This window comes from Mustelus asterias, chromosome 12 (assembly GCF_964213995.1).
Source record: "Mustelus asterias chromosome 12, sMusAst1.hap1.1, whole genome shotgun sequence".
NCBI lineage: Eukaryota > Metazoa > Chordata > Chondrichthyes > Carcharhiniformes > Triakidae > Mustelus > Mustelus asterias.
This window is the reverse complement of record NC_135812.1, coordinates 14,457,722-14,474,065: the sequence shown is the minus strand read 5'-3', so window position 1 is coordinate 14,474,065 and position 16,344 is coordinate 14,457,722. Positions and strand designations below refer to the sequence as shown.

The following is a 16,344-nucleotide window of genomic DNA, read 5'->3' as shown; positions in this document are numbered from 1 at the left end:
TCCTTGGAAAGACGGAGAATGAGGGGAGATCTAATAGAGGTATACAAGATTATGAAGGGTATAGATAGGGTGAACAGTGGGAAGCTTTTTCCCAGGTCGGAGGTGACGATCACGAGGGGTCACGGGCTCAAGCTGAGAGGGGCGAAGTATAACTCAGACATCAGAGGGACGTTTTTTACACAGAGGGTGGTGGGGGCCTGGAATGCGCTGCCAAGTAGGGTGGTGGAGGCAGGCACGCTGACATCGTTTAAGACTTACCTGGATAGTCACATGAGCAGCCTGGGAATGGAGGGATACAAACGATTGGTCTAGTTGGACCAAGGAGCGGCACAGGCTTGGAGGGCCGAAGGGCCTGTTTCCTGTGCTGTACTGTTCTTTGTTCTTTGTTCTTTGTTCTTTGTTCTTTCCATTCCAGAGAGAGAACCCTGCTTTCAGCTAACCAGCAGAATTTCCAAATACCAGGGAGCGAGAGAAACATTGCCTTCAGTCTGATGTCCACTCCCTTCTAAACTGAAAATGAATCCTTAGATTTTTTTCCTGGGGAGGAACCACCTGAACTTGACTAGTCAATCAATCTTCTCCCTCACAATGCAAGGTCATAAAAGATCCCAGAGTAAAAATAAACAAACCCCCATTTAAGCCATTGAAGTAGCAATAAACGGACTTCTAGCAGATGGTCTGGCAACATGAGGAAAAAAACTGAAAAGGTCTGCTTACAACTGCAGAGAACATGATTCACAAAAAATACATTCCTTAAAGGTACACTAACGTCACACTTTGAAATATTCCTTTAAGGTGCGGTTCCATGCCCAGTTCTCCTCAGCACCTATTGACGTGAATCTTAGCATGGTTACAGCAAAGAAGGAGACCATTTGGCCCATTAAGCCTGTGCTGGCTATCTACAACATTCTCCCACACTTTCCATGTGGTGCTGCAACTTTTTTTCCCTTCAGGGGCTTTTGAAAGCCAAATTGTATCTGTAAAACAGATTTTCCTTATTTTGTACATGACCCTTGGGCAATGCTCACCTGTTGAAGTTGTGCCAATCGGCCACATTTCACCCTGAGTTTGAAGGGGGAAGGTTGAATCCTTTGAGCTCAGGTTTTCTTATCTGAACCACATCCTTGGTCATCCAAAGCAAAGCTATCTTGGTCAAGGGAGGTGGTTGTGGCCAAGCGGTGATGTCGCTGCACATAACCTAGAGGCCCAAACTTAAGCTCTGGGGGTCACAGATTCGAAACCTACCATGGCAGACGGTGGAATTTAAATTTGATGAATAACATTTCAGATTGAAAGCTAGTCATCAGTGATGGTGACCTGAAACTATCATTGAATGTCATAAAAACCCATCTGGTTCACTGAGGTCCTTTAGGGAAGGAAATCATAGAATCATAGGAACCCTACAGTGCAGAAAGAGGCCATTCGGCCCATCGAGTCTGCACCGACCACAATCCCACCCAGGCCCTACCCCCATATCCCGACATATTTTACCCGCTAATCCACACATCCCAGGACACTAAGGGGCAATTTTAGCATGGCCAATCAACCTAACCCGCACATCTTTGCACTGTGGGAGGAAACCGGAGCACCCGGAGGAAACCCACGCAGACACGAGGAGAATGTGCAAACTCCACACAGACAGTGACCCAAGCCGGGAATCGAACCCAGGTCCCTGGAGCTGTGAAGCAGCAGTGCTAACCACTGTGCTACCGTGCTGCCCAAGAGAGAGAAAGGGGAGAGATAGCAACTGACAAACGGGAGAAGCAATCGACATGCTACTTCACGACCTGAACCAGGTGATCTGGTCGTCATCGCGACCGCTTGTGGGTGTTTGCTGTGCGCAAATTAGCCACCGAGTTTTCTGCATTACCACACTTACTTCATGCACTAAGCTCGTAGAAGAATCATAGAATCCTACAGTGCAGAAGGAGGCCATTCGGCCCATCAAGCCTGCACCGACAATAACCCCTCCCCCCCCACCCTATCCCCATAACCCCATGCATTTAACCTAGCTAGCCCCCCCTGACACTAAGGGGCAATTTAGTATGACCAATCAACCTAACTCGCACATCTTTGGAGTGTGGGAGGAAACTGGAGCATCCGGAGGAAACCCACGCAGACACGGGGAGAAAGTGCAAACTCCACACAGACAGTGACCCGAGCCGGGAATTGAACCCGGGTCCCTGGCGCAGTGAGGCAGCAGTGCTAACCACTGTGCCATCCATACCTGGTCTGGCCTACATGTGACTCCAGTTCCACAGTAATGTGCTTGACTCTTAACTGCCCTCTAAAATGACCCAGCAGGTCACTCAGTTTAAGGGCAATTAGGGATGTACAACAAATGTAGGCCTTGCCAGCAATGCCCACATTCCATGAAACAAAAATGACTGTTTAGTCAGCCTCATGTTCCTGTTCCACATCCTATCCAGATTCTGCTGCTGATTACGGATGGTTCACTGGCACAGTGATTAGCACTGCTGCCTCACAGCGCCAGGGATCCGGGTTCGATTCCACCCTTGGGTGACCGTCTATGTGGAGTTTGCACTTTACAACATAAGAACTAGGAGCAGGAGTCGGCCATCTGGCCCCTCGAGCCTGCTCTGCCATTCAATAAGATCAAGGCTGATCTTTTCGTGAACTCAGCTCCACTTACCCGCCCACTCACCATAATCCTTAATTCCTTTACTGTTCAAAAATCTTTGTCTTAAAACCATTCAATGGCTTCACTGGGCAGGATATTCCACAGATTCACAATACTTTGGGTGAAGAGGTTCTGCCTCAAGTCCTAAGTCTGCCCGTTCTCCCTGTGTCTGCGAGTGTTTCCTCCGGGTGCTCCGGTTTCCTCCCACAGTCCAAAGATGTGCGGGATAGTTAGATTGGCTATGATAAACGCGTGGGGTTACAGGGATAGGGCAGGGGGTTGTTCTGTGCAAGATACCTCTGCGTCAGTTGATGCAGACTTGATGGGCCAAATGGCCTCCTTCTGCACTGTAGGAATTCTATGGATGCCTTTCCAATAGCTCATCAGAATTCCATCCCATTCCTTGGTTTAACCTTTAATATCGTGGCCGTTAGTTTTTATTTTCATTATTACTGGTTATACGAGCTGTTGCAATTTTGCAAATCTTTCTGTTCCCGTCCCCTAGTTAGTTAATAAAATGGAACTCTCTTCCAAATGAGCCAGAATGTTTCAGACTTCCGAAATGTTATGATTTTCAGGGAGCTGCACTAACCTGTTTATATCACTATGTGGTGCTCTAATAAAAGAAATATAAAAGCCAAATATTGTTGGCCAAGGAACAGTGGCTTATAATGGCACTTCGAGCGCAGTCACTATGACACAAAAGGCCATTCAGCCCATTGAATCCATGCGTGGGTTTCCTCCGGGTCCTCCGGTTTTCTCCCACAGTCCAAAGATGTGCGGGTTGGGTTGATTGGCCATGCTAAATTGCCTCTTAGTGTCAGGGGGATTAGCAGGGTAAATACATGGGATTACAGGGATAGGGCTGGGAGGGATTGGTGTTGGTGCAGGGTTGATGGGCCGAATGGCCTCCCTGCACTGCACTGCAGGGATTCTAGGATTGGCAACTATCTAGTTTGAAAGTCACACACTAAAACTTGTATAACAAAAGGCAAGAGATGCGAGTTACAACAATACATGTTTACTGGCGTAGTGGTAATGTCACTGGACTAGTGATCCAAGGCCCAGGCTAATGTTCTGGGAGTGAGACTTCAAATGACAGCTGGTGGAATTTAAAAATTCAATTAATTATCTGAATTTATTTAAAGTTAGTCTTAGTAATTATGACCATAAAACAAGTGTCAAATTTTGTTAAAAGCTCATCCGGTTCCCTAATGTCCTTTAGGGAAGGAAATCTGCTCTCCTTGCCTCATCTGATCCACTTGTGACTCCAGACTCATAGCAATGTGGTGGATCAGTTTAAGGGCAATAAGGAATGGGCAACAAAAGCTGGCCTTGCCACATGAAAGAATATTTTTTTTAAATTGAGAGTCGACAAAGAAAAGGGTGAGATCTTCATCACCCCCAACATGATTGGCAGTAACGCAAGACTGAAGATAAAGCTTGATACTGGAGCACAGTGTAACATATCACCCAACCGAATGCTATAGGAACAAGACCCATATACAACACTGGACCCCAGCACCCAAGTGGACCTTGTGGACTATGGCAGATGAACCATCTGCACTGAAGGTGTGGCCATTCTCCACTGCAATTCTCCACTACAGTCCAACGCCGGCATCTCCACATCATTCTCCACTGCAACCAGGGCATCTTCAAGTTTCGTATAGTCGACCAGGATATAACACCATTGTTAGGTCTTCAGGACAGCATCAAACTGGGGCTCATCTAACTTGGTCCAGAGAAGAAAGTGAGATAAAGGGGTGGAGAGGTGCAGGGAGGGTATTTCAATGTTTGAGTGCTCGGTAACTGAAGGGGCAGCCACCCATGTTTATTTATTTATTATTTTCACAAAGCAGGCTTACATTAACACTGCAATGAAGTTACTGTGAAAATCCCCTAGTCGCCACACTCTGGCGCCTGTTCGGGTACACTGAGGAAGAATTTAGCATGGCCAATGCACCTAACCCGCACGTCTTTCGGACTGTGGGAGGAAACTGGAGCACCCGGAGGAAACCCATGCAGACACGGGGCAAACTCCACGCAGACAGTGACCCAAGCCAGGAATCAAACCTGGGTCCCTGGCGCTGTGAGGCAGCAGCGCTAACCACTGTGCCACCGTGCTGTCATCTCTCTTCCACCTTCTTCCTTCGGGAAAAAGATACAAAAGTCTGAGGTCAGGTACCAACCAACTCGAGAACAGCTTCTTCCCTGCTGCTGTCAGACTTTTGAATGGACCTACCTTGCATTAAATGGATCTTTCTCTACACCCTAGCTATGACTGTAACACTACATAAGCACTCTCTCCTTTCCTTCTCTATGAACGGTATGTTTTGTCTGTATAGCGCGCAAGAAACAATACTTTTCACTGTATATTAATACAAGTGACAATAATAAATCAAATCAAATCAAAAGATTAAAATGTGGGGCAGCATTAGAGGAGTGCAGATATCCTGGGACATTTTATAAAGGGAAAAGATAGATTGGATAATTTCAGTCAGATGCTGGAATAATCTCAAGAGCTTGCTTCTTGTTTGTGTTAGAGTTTGGGGATGGGGAGGGGTTGCTTTACAAGTAGTTTGTATGCTTGTGGAGGAAGAAGTTTAACAACATCAGGTTAAGCTCAGGCTCAGTTGCAGTGGCAGGCAGTTTTGTCAGCCTGGCTAGGGGGCAGCAGCGGTGGCGGCGCTGGGCTGGTTGCGTGTTGTTAGGAGGGAGGTGGCTTCCTGTGAGCTGAGATCTTGTTGGCTGTCTGTGGCAGGAGTGAGTGAGTGAGGCTGTAGGGAGGGAGGTGAGTGATGGAGAGGGGCCTGGGGGGAGGCTACAAACTCTAGCTCGGGGCTCAGGGGCCTTTAGTAAGCTTTGCAGGACTCCAGGTTATGACTCTGGTTAAGATTATGTCCTTACACCTTGGTTAAGTCACCCCCAGGAGCACATTTTAATTCAAAACTTAAAATTTACCTAATATCTTTTTACTGCAAGTATGGCTTTAGTTAAGTTATTTGCTAATTTATAATATGGTATAAAAAAGCATGAAATTTTAGCATGCAGCATGGTGGATTTATTCATGCCTTCAATATGATAGGAAATTTTTTAAATCTTTTAGAGCAAACTACATTAAAGAGTAGAAATTATTTATTTGCTGGAGTTATATTGTTGTGTGCTGACTGTGGTGTCTCACAGCTTGGCCTAGTGGTATAAAAGCAATTTTTACCTTTAAGAAAGGGTCGTCTGCACTCATAGAAACCCTACAGTACAGAAAAAGGCCATTCGGCCCATCGAGTCTGCACCGACCACAATCCCACCCAGGCCCTACCCCCATATCCTTACATATTTACCCACTAATCCCTCTAACCTACGCATCCCAGGACACCAAGGGCATTTTTTATCACGGGCAATCAACCTAACCCGCACATTTTTGGACTGTGGGAGGAAACCGGAGCACCCGGAGGAAACCCACTCGAAACATCAGCTCTTTTCTCTCCTTACAGATGCTGCCAGACCTGCTGAGATTTTCCAGCATTTTCTTGTATGGCCTACTGGTATTATCGCTATACAATTAATCCAGAAACTCAGCTAATGTTCTGGGGACCCAGGTTCGAATCCCGCCACGGCAGATGGTGGAATTCAATAAAAAAATCTGGGATTAAGAATCTACTGATTGCCATGGAATCATTAACGATTGTCGGAAAAATCCATCTGGTTCACTAATGTCCTTTAGGGAAGGAAATCAGCCGTCCTTTCCTGGTCTGCCCTACCTGTGACTCCAGAGCCACAGCAATGTTGTTGACTCACAACTGCCTTCCAAGGGCAACTAGGGATGGGCAATAAATGCTGGCCAGCCAGCGATGCCTATGTCCCACAAATGAATAAGAAAACACTCGGTAGAGTCCGTGTTAATTGGGGTCTGATTGGCAGCAAGTATGGAGCTGTCTGCATGGGAGATTTTCTTTAAAAAAACACACAGAAAATGCTAGAAATGCTCAGCTTCTGTAGAGAGAAAAACGAGAGTTAAATTTTTCAGGTGGGCAAACTACTGCCATAAGTGGGAAACGTTAGAGATGTTAGGGAGTGCGAGACAGGGAGAGCAGGATGAAGGAAAAGATATGGGATGGAAGGCAGGAGTGGTTTCAATGATCAAAGTTATAATGGTGCAAGGCAAAAGGGGATGGTAAAGGAACAAGGAAAGAAACACAAGATGTGTCTGGAGGAGGTGTAAGTCGGAATGGCAAAATCATTACCAAAATTGTTTGCTGTCTGAAAAAAAGACGGGGAAATGTTTATGATCTGCAATCGTTCAATTTAATATTGAGTGGAAGATTGCAAGTTGTTTACTTGAAAGATGTGATATTGTTTCTGAAGCTTCATTGGAGCACTGCAGGAGACCCGAGACAGAGAGAGGGGTGGAAAATTAACGTGACAGGTAGCCGGAGGTTCAGGCCCTGCAGACTGAACGGAGGTGTTGCAGAAAGATGTTCACCCAATCTGCGTTTGCTCTCCCCAAAGTAGACCACACCGTGAATACTGAAAGGCAAGATCACTGCTTCATCCGGAAGGAATATTTGGGATCTTGGATGGGAAAAGGCAGGAGGCAAATGGGCAGGTGTCGTGTCTTCTGGGCTTGCATGAGAGGATGCAATAGGAAGGGGTGAAGGTGCTGGGGGATGATTGAGGAGTGGAGTAGGAGGGTGGCAGAAGGAATGGTCCCTTTGGAATATTGAAAGGGTGGTGGGGGAGATGTGTTGATGTTGGCATCACCGTGGCGATGGCATGGGATGGTGGATTGAATGTGGAGACTGTTGTGGAAAGTGAAGACAAAGGGAATTCTGTTGTTACTTCCAGGGGTCTCTGCATTTTTGAACTGCAGTGTTTTGCTAGGCTAGAGTGGATCTGCGGTTGGTGCGGGATGTTCCTTTAGTGGAGATTTGGCCCTGGCTGGCTTGGAACGGTTGAAACTAGACGTTTCAGTCATGCTGTCACCTGAGTATTCATGTTATGCTTTTAAAAAATACAGCTTTGTTTTGATGTAAGAGTCATTGTAACTGCCCCTCTTAACGGCTGCCAAATTTTATACAAAATAGAATTGTCCTTTTTGGGGGAGTGAGATTCTTTACAAATGGATTTGTAAAAATGTCATTGAAAAGCTTTATCTTTATTTCTTTTTAAAGGTTTCGCAGTCTCTGACAGTACGGTTTCCAATTGTCTGACCAAACCATCAAGAATTGCCCAGTGTGTGGGAAAATAATCTCGAAAAATGAGTTGGGGTAAGTTTATTTATTTTTTAACCATATTTGGTATCAGAGCTTCACTACAGCATAAATTGAGCAGGAGACGCCTCTGCTGCAGGTCCAGGTTTGCCAGTTACAGAAATCAATTTTGGGACGGTATGATGGCACAGTGGTTAATGCTGCTGCCTCACAGCGCCAGAGACCCGGGTTCGATTCCCGGCTTGGGTCACTGTCTGTGTGGAGTTCGCGCACACTCCCCGTGTCTGCCCTGGTTTCCCCTCTCAGTCCGAAAGATGTGCTGGTTAGATGCATTGGCCATGCTAAATTCTCCCTCTGTGTACCCGAACAGGTGCCGGAGCGTGACGACTAGGGGATTTTCACAGTAACTTCATTGCAGTGTTAATATAAGACCATAAGACCATAAGACATAGGAGCGGAAGTAAGGCCATTCGGCCCATCGAGTCCACTCCACCATTCAATCATGGTTGATTTCAACTCCATTTACCCGCTCTCTCCCCATAGCCCTTAATTCCTCGAGAAATCAAGAATTTATCAATTTCTGTCTTGAAGACGCTCAACGTCTCGGCCTCCACAGCCCTCTGTGGCAATGAATTCCACAGACCCACCACTCTCTGGCTGAAGAAATTTCTCCTCATCTCTGTTCTAAAGTGACTCCCTTTTATTCTAAGGCTGTGCCCCCGCGTCCTAGTCTCCCCTGTTAATGGAAACAACTTCCCTACGTCCATCCTATCTAAGCCGTTCATTATCTTGTAAGTTTCTATCAGATCTCCCCTCAACCTCCTAAACTCCAATGAATATAATCCCACGATCCTCAGACGTTCATCGTATGTCAGGCCTACCATTCCTGGGATCATCCGTGTGAATCTCCGCTGGACCCGCTCCAGTGCCAGTATGTCCTTCCTGAGGTGTGGGGCCCAAAATTGCTCACAGTACTCCAAATGGGGCCTAACCAGTGCTTTATAAAGCCTCAGAAGTACATCCCTGCTTTTGTATTCCAAGCCTCTTGAGATAAATGACAATATAAGACTACTTGTGACACTAATAAATAAACTTCTAAAACTTTAAAGTTATATTCTCCTGCAGGAGACAACCACACTCTCTAGTAAGTAAAAACAAAAGTACTGTAGATGCTGGAAATCTGAAATAAGATCAGAAGGTGCTGGATAAGCTCAGGTCTGGCAGCATCTGTGGAGAGAGGAGCAGAGTTAATGTTTCGAGTCCTAATGACCCTTCCCCACTGAGTGAACCCATTAAAGGTAGTTAGTTACTAAACTTGCAGTTTAAATGCTTCTCCTGGCTGATTAACGCAGGTAAATACACGGGGTTACAGTATAGGGCCTGGGGGGGATTGTTGTCGATGCAGGCTTGATGGGATAAATGGCCTCCTTCTGCACTGTAGGGATTCTATGTTCTACATCCATCACCAAACCTGCCTGTTTACTGCTCCATAATATCTCCTGACTTTGCCCTTCAGCTCACCTGTGAAAACCCTCATCCGTGCCTTTGTCACGTCTAGAATTTACTGCTCCAATGCTTTCTTGGCCATTGTCCCATCTGCTCTACGTGAACCTGAGTTTATCCAAATCTCTCTCGCCTGTATCCTAACTTGTACCAAGTCTTTGTTCAACCCTCACTGACTTGTATTGGCTCTTGGTCTGGTAGCACCTCAGTGACAAAAGCTTGTATAGCGCCTTTAACCTAAAGAAACTTTCTCCAAGGCACTTCACGGGAACATTATGGTCATAGAATCATAGAAACCCTACAGTGCAGAAAGAGGCCATCTGGCCTAATGAGTCTGCACCGGCCACAATCCCACCCAGGCCCTACCCCCATATCCCGACACATTTACCCGCTAATCCCTCTAACCTACGCATCTCAGGACGCTAAGGGGCAATTTTAGCATGGCCAATCAACCTAACCCGCACATCTTTGGACTGTGGGAGGAAACAGGAGCACCCGGAGGAAACCCACGCAGACACGAGGAGAATGTGCAAACTCCACACAGACAGTGACCCAAGCCGGGAATCGAGCCCAGGTCCCTGGAGCTGTGAAGCAGCAGTGCTAACCACTGTGCTACCGTGTCGGTATTGTCACTGGACTCGCAATCCAGAAACCCAAGGCCATTGTTCGAATCCCGCCGTTGGCAGATGTTGGAATTCGAATTCAATAAAAAAAATTTGGAATTAAAAACCATTAACGTCTGGAATTAAAATTATGGTTGTAAAAACCCAACTGGTTCACTAATGTCCTTTAGGGAAGGAAATCTGCTGCCCTTTCCTGGCCTGGCCTACATCTGCCTCCAGAGCCACAGCAATGTGGTTATCTCAAGCCACTCAGTCCAAGGGCAATTAGGCATGGGCTGTAAATGCTGGCCAGCTAGTGACATCCACATCCCATATAAACTGAAACCGGCAATTAACAAAGGAAACAGAACGGGAGCCAAGATTACAGCCTGGAATTGTCAAGTCTGGAAGCCTGTTAAGTGCCTCATTGAAAGATAAGGTGTTGTTACATTGAAAGTCATTGGAGTTGCAGGAGGCCGGGGTCAAGTTATTCTTGTTCATCCATTTGGCATTAAAGATTGCCTGGTTTTGGAGTGTGGCGGGAAGTTGTACAGGAAGGATTGTCCACCTAAAATGGCAGCCGTCTGAATTTCTGTTCATTTAAATGGATGGGAAAATTTGGCAACAGTATCATGGCCACGCAGCCCTCCCCTGTGCTCTGCGCACGGGCACTCTCTCACACCGTGTGCACTAACCAGAAGACTTGCCCTTTATTTTGTGCTTAAATTGTCCGTTTCTTGCCCACACAAAATGCCCCACTCATCAGCATCCTCTGAGAGCTCAAAGCTCTTAGCAAAGCGAAATGCTGCAGTTGCTGGAAACCTGAGATAAAGATAACCTCTTGGAACGGAAACAGAAAATGCTGGAAAAACTCAGCAGGTCTGACAGCATCTGTGGAGAGAGAATAGAGTAAGAGTTTTAACAACGCCAGGTTAAAGTCCAACAGGTTTATTTGGTAGCAAATGCCATTAGCTTTCGGAGCACTGCCCCTTCGTCAGACGGAGTGGATATCTGCTCTCAAACAGGGCATACAGAGACACAAAATCAAGTTACAGAAAACTGATTAGAATGCGAATCTCTACAGCCAACCAGGTCTTAAAGATACAGACAATGTGAGTGGAGGGAGCATTAAGCACAGGTTAAAGAGATGTGTATTGTCTTCAGACAGGATAGCCAGTGAGATTCTGCAAGTCCAGAAGGCAAGCTGTGAGGGTTACTGATAGTGTGACATAAACCCAAGATCCCGGTTTAGGGTATCCTTATGTGTGCAGAACTTGGCTATCAGTTTCTGCTCAGCCATCATCACGGATACCATCATCTCACGTGAGAACACCATCTACCAGGTACACGGTACCTACTCTTGGAGCTCGGCCAACGTTGTCTACCTGATACGCTGCAGGAAAGGATGTCCCGGGGCATGGTACATTGGGGAAACCATGCAGACACTACAACAACGGATGAATGAACACCGCTCGACAATCACCGGGCAAGACTGTTCTCTTCCTGTGGGGGAGCACTTCAGCGGTCACGAGCATTCAGCCTCTGATCTTCCGGTAAGCATTCTCCAAGGCGGCCTTCATGACACACGACAGCGCAGAGTCGCTGAGCAGAAACTGATAGCCAAGTTCTGCACACATGAGGACGGCCTAAACCGGGATCTTGGGTTTATGTAACACTATCAGTAACCCCCACAGCTTGCCTCCTGGACTTGCAGAATCTCACTGGCTGTCCTGTCTGGAGACAATACACATCTCTTTAACCTGTGCTTAATGCTCCCTCCACTCACATTGTCTGTATCTTTAAGACCTGGTTGGCTGTAGAGATTCACATTCTAATCAGTATTCTGTAACTTGATTTTGTGTCTCTGTATGCCCTGTTTGAGAGCAGATATCCACTCCATCTGACGAAGGAGCAGCGCTCCGAAAGCTAATGGCATTTGCTACCAAATAAACCTGTTGGACTTTAATCTGATGTTGTTAAAACTCTTACTGTGTTTACCCCAGTCCAACGCCGGCATCTCCACATCGAGAGAGAATGGAGTCAACGTTTCAAGACTCGAAAGGTCAGCTCTGTTCTCTCTCCACAGATACTGTCAGACCTGCCGAGGTTTTCCAGCATTTTCTGTTATTGCTTCAGATTCCAGCATCTGCAGTAATTGGGCCCTGATATCTCTCGATATGGCTCAGTGTGTCTGATAACATTCCTGTAAAGCACCACAGACTTTTTACAGCATTAAAGGTGCTATATAAATGCAAGTTGTAATTAAAATATGTTTTAATTACTATTTGGCTTTTGTGGTGAAAATTTCTTAAGAATTTTGATTTTATACAATTGGAAGTTATTCACGTTTCTGGTCTTTTCAGGATCCTGGATTTGTTGCGAAAAGGTGGCCATTCTGCATGGCGGCTTTCTGTTGGCCAAGGAGCAAAGTCAGCACAAAACGCTCTTGGAAATGAAGAAATCGGAATGGGCGACCTTAGGGAAGCCTATTGTCGGCGCAGTGCGTGAGATCTGTGCCGCAAATTCTGACACGGCACAAGATCTCGCAGAGACCAAGCAGTGGCAGAGGAAAGTGCTCGCTTTTGTATGGGCAAAGCTACTGAACTCCAACGGAAGTGGGACTAATATTAAGGAAGAGCGAGATTCAGACGCCGAGAGTGACAGGAGGTGGAAGGAAGACCTCTTCTTTTCAGTAGAGAGCATGATCCCGGAGATAAATCGCACGGTTTTATTTGAGCTGGTGAAGTCGTTGGGGGCCTCGGAAGTCTTTGTTGAGCTGCTTTCGACACTGCCAGCAGACCTTTGCCACCTGGAAATGACTCGTTTCGTCGACCACGTTCTTGACGGCACCTCCGATGACGACGTGGCCATCTTCCTGGATGTGTGGTGGGAACTGATGAAACGAAATGAAGGGCAGAGGGATGAAGTTGTTCAAACATTTGGAGAGGAGGCGAAGAAATACCTGGCACGTGCGCCTGATGAGTTCTGTCACACGTCCAAGAGACTCAAACTAGATCCTGACCTCTCTCCTCTGTCACCTTTGGAGAGCTTGCCTAGATCTTCGAGCAACCTGTCCATTCCTTCTCTCCTACTGGATGGTCTTAAGAGATTGGGAAGTCGTATAAACCCTTACATTTATAAGTGCTCTGCCCTTGCAAAGCTGTCAGACACGATTTACAATTCGGTGCTTTCTGACAATCGCGTTGAATTGCCTGTCGAGGAATATTTGGAGAAATTTTCCAAACTGATTGCATTAGGCAACCCCGTAGTGCAAGGGTTTCCGGTGGCAGAAAGTTTAATCAGGTGTGTGAAGGAGGCAGAGCGGGAGCTGAGAATCTGTTGTCGGAAGTCTGCATTCAGGCTGCTGCCGGGAGCACTGACTTCGGGGATCGAGACGCTGGCTGATCTTTTCCAGTCCTGGGCGCCTGTCCTCCAGACTGAGCCCGAGACTGGCACCGACCTTCAGAAGAGAAGTCTCACGATGTATAGGACGGCGCAGAGTTTGCAATGCTTAAGTGAAATCTGTCCAGTGCTTCAAAACTCCACGATGGTATCTCAGGAGGCAAAGAAAAGCCTGTCTGATCTCCTCCTGAATTCAACCTCCTTTGTGCAGAAGATTGCTACCTACGTGTCATTAGCTGATGCTGCCGCCACAGATAAAGTGAAGTTTTATGTTGCTATGACCATAATTGATGGGAGAATGGAACGATATGCAGAGATCTGTAAAATATTTGCATCAAGTCCTGTTTGGGCTTTTTCTGAGGATAGCTGGCTCAATTGTCTTGAAAGGAACAGAGACGTATTTCATGACACTGATTTAGTATTGAGGTTAGCTGGAACACTTAAAGATGCATCAACTTGTCGAGTCAACGAAACGCCAAAGGTCAAACGATTGATGAATGTCGTTTTGGGTTGCCTGTCCGCCCTCTCAATCCCCGACAAAAATAAGGCACTTTTGGGAGTCCTGTCCTCCTACGGGAGCAAGGGCCTCTGTCGCGATGGGGGTGCTTTCAAAGCTTGCTTTGAAGAGGAGGTGAACATGGTGTTCAATTCCATCACGCAAGGTGATGCAGCGAGCAACATTGACAAAGCGGCGACTGCCGTGGCGAGAGTTGCTTTCTTGAACCCGGAAGCCACCCTGCAGAAGACGTGCCACTTGGCCGCCGTGAACCTGGGTGCCCATAAGCTTCTTGGCCGGATCCTGAAGAGCCTGCCAGCGCTGTCTTTCGAGGACAGCCAGTCTTCAGATGAGCTGAGCATCTTGGCCAGGTGTCTCCTGGAAGCCGCTTGGGACAAGTTTGCCACCACCAAGGAGGAAAATCAGTTTCTCGAGTTCCTGACCTCTCTCATGGAACCAGGGGAAAAAATTGATGAGGAACCCCCGAGTCCTCTCCTCCAGCCAGCCGATGCCATAAAGATATTTGTCCTTCCCTATCTGATAGAAAGCAACCCTGGGATTGAGTTTCCTCTCAAAATTCTAAACAGTGCCCTGAAGTTGCCAGTGACTGACGATGGCACCAAGGAACACTGGCTACTTGCCTGCTGTCCATTCCCTCTCGTTTTTGCCCTTTCTCAGCTCCTAGACCACTGCATCTTGTGTTGGGAGGACAGCAACAAAACATCTAATCACATTTCTATAGACACAAAAGGTCTCCTAATTGAGACGTTAGACATGGTTTGTACTGTTGTTGAGCAGATAATGTCTGTAAATCCAGAGACCTGGTCAACGTCTGTTTGCTGGTTGTACAGAAAGACTGAACGACTGGACTGGACTGTGCGCCTGTGGCTAAAGAGCATCTTTGGGGGCCATTTTAAGTACGAGGTGCCCGCCACGCTGTTTGAGGTGTGTGACCTCTCCGACGATGGCTGGTCACCCCTTAACCTTCCGCAGTACGGTCCAGGCACCGGGCTGCTGGCCTGGATGGAATGTTGTTGCATCTCGACCCACATGACGGAGCAGATGCTGTCCCATCTAACGATTGATGCCAAAAGCGTGGAGGAGGTCAACATGTTCAGTAAAGGCTTTCTCGTTGCCCTGATCCAGGTCCTGCCCTGGTGCAGCTCCAGCGAATGGAGACGTCTCAACCACGTGGCCAAGAACCTGCTGCAGCGTGAGTTGCTTCACGTGCCATATACCCTGGAATATGTTCATTACATGCCGCTGCTGAACCTCCGACCTTTTGCTCACCACCTGCAGTTCTCTCAGCTTTTGCTGCGGGCTTTTCAGCTGATCTGCAGCTGCAGCTGCTCCGACTGGCTTTCGACGCCAGGGTGGAAGTATGCGGCGAGGCAGTGCGCCGCGAGTATGTCGGACATTTTGGAGTCTGTGCGGTGCAAACTCAAAGGACACGGAGCTCAGAATCCAGACGGCAGTCAGGAGGCCACTTTTGTCGTCATGCAGCTCTTCTGCCATGTCATTCACATTATGGTAATGATGCCCAGTGGCACCTCCGAGTCCCTGTATTACGTATCCTTGGAGCTGCTTTCCCAGTACGAGACCCTGACGGCAGCCAACACCTCCACCTGCGCATTACTGAGCAAAGTCGATGAAAAGCACTTCCTCCACTCCATCGCCGAGAATCTAACCAACGAAGAGCAGCGTTCTGTACTCCTGCAGAAAATCAGCAAAATCTGTTGAGTCTCCTCGACATGCTGGTGTTTGATGCTGCAGGGAGTTTTTATATTGAAAGGACAAGGCAATTATTATTTTGAAAACTCCTGGTGCTGCTATGAGAAATTGTCCTATTCCGATCTGTGCAGGTCTTCAGAGACTCAGTCACCTGGGAGCTATTGCCAGATAATTATCTCAGTAATGAATTGATATATGGTCTTAAACTGAAACTGAATCGCCTGTTGGCTAAGATCAAACGCCGGATCAAGCCCAAGATGGGGGTGCAATGCCTCACCTTATCAGCTTGGATCTTGTTGGTCTCTCTTGTGGGGACCATGAATTGAGTTCAGTTGGATTTTGAATTTGGTTTTTGGATGCAGCAAGGAATGGATTTGGGTTTTTGCCCGGTCCACTCCGAGCATTGGCTTTGTAACTTTAACAACAAAGTAGCAAAATTTTAAAAATGCGGAGTTGTTTACAGCCATGGCCTGGACCTCAAGTTAAAATGATAAAGCCTTTAGAATGAAGTGTACGGAGTATGAGCAAGTATTGTGTATCCCGAGACTGTAACTAAACGTTTTTTTTAGATTAATTTCTTTGTGTTGCCTTTTTGAGGTCTGTATGCTATCACTGAGGTTAAAGTGCTGCAAGACCTCTCGCAGGGAAACATAGACCTCAGGAGGTGTGTCTGAAAGCTCAGTGATCCTTCTGCTTTATTTCTGTTCCTCCACGTGTAATTAGAGGCTTTTACAGACATTAAAAATCTTCAAAAGGAGTGTT

The 16,344-nt window shown here is 46.9% G+C and overlaps 1 protein-coding gene across 2 annotated transcripts; it reads left to right on the top strand.

Moving 5' to 3' along the window:
- Positions 1-5,374: 5,374 nt before the first annotated feature.
- Positions 5,375-16,344, top strand: gemin4 (gem (nuclear organelle) associated protein 4). 2 transcript variants are annotated; one of them, XM_078224776.1, is made up of 3 exons: positions 5,375-5,432; positions 7,810-7,905; positions 12,317-16,344. In XM_078224776.1, the coding sequence occupies exons 2-3, from the start codon at positions 7,896-7,898 to the stop codon at positions 15,589-15,591; spliced, it is 3,285 nt and encodes a 1,094-aa protein (XP_078080902.1). In that variant the 5' UTR covers positions 5,375-5,432; positions 7,810-7,895; the 3' UTR covers positions 15,592-16,344. The 2 variants fall into 2 exon arrangements, with proteins under 2 accessions (XP_078080902.1, XP_078080903.1); XM_078224777.1 differs by having other exon boundaries at positions 5,426-5,496; positions 12,317-16,338.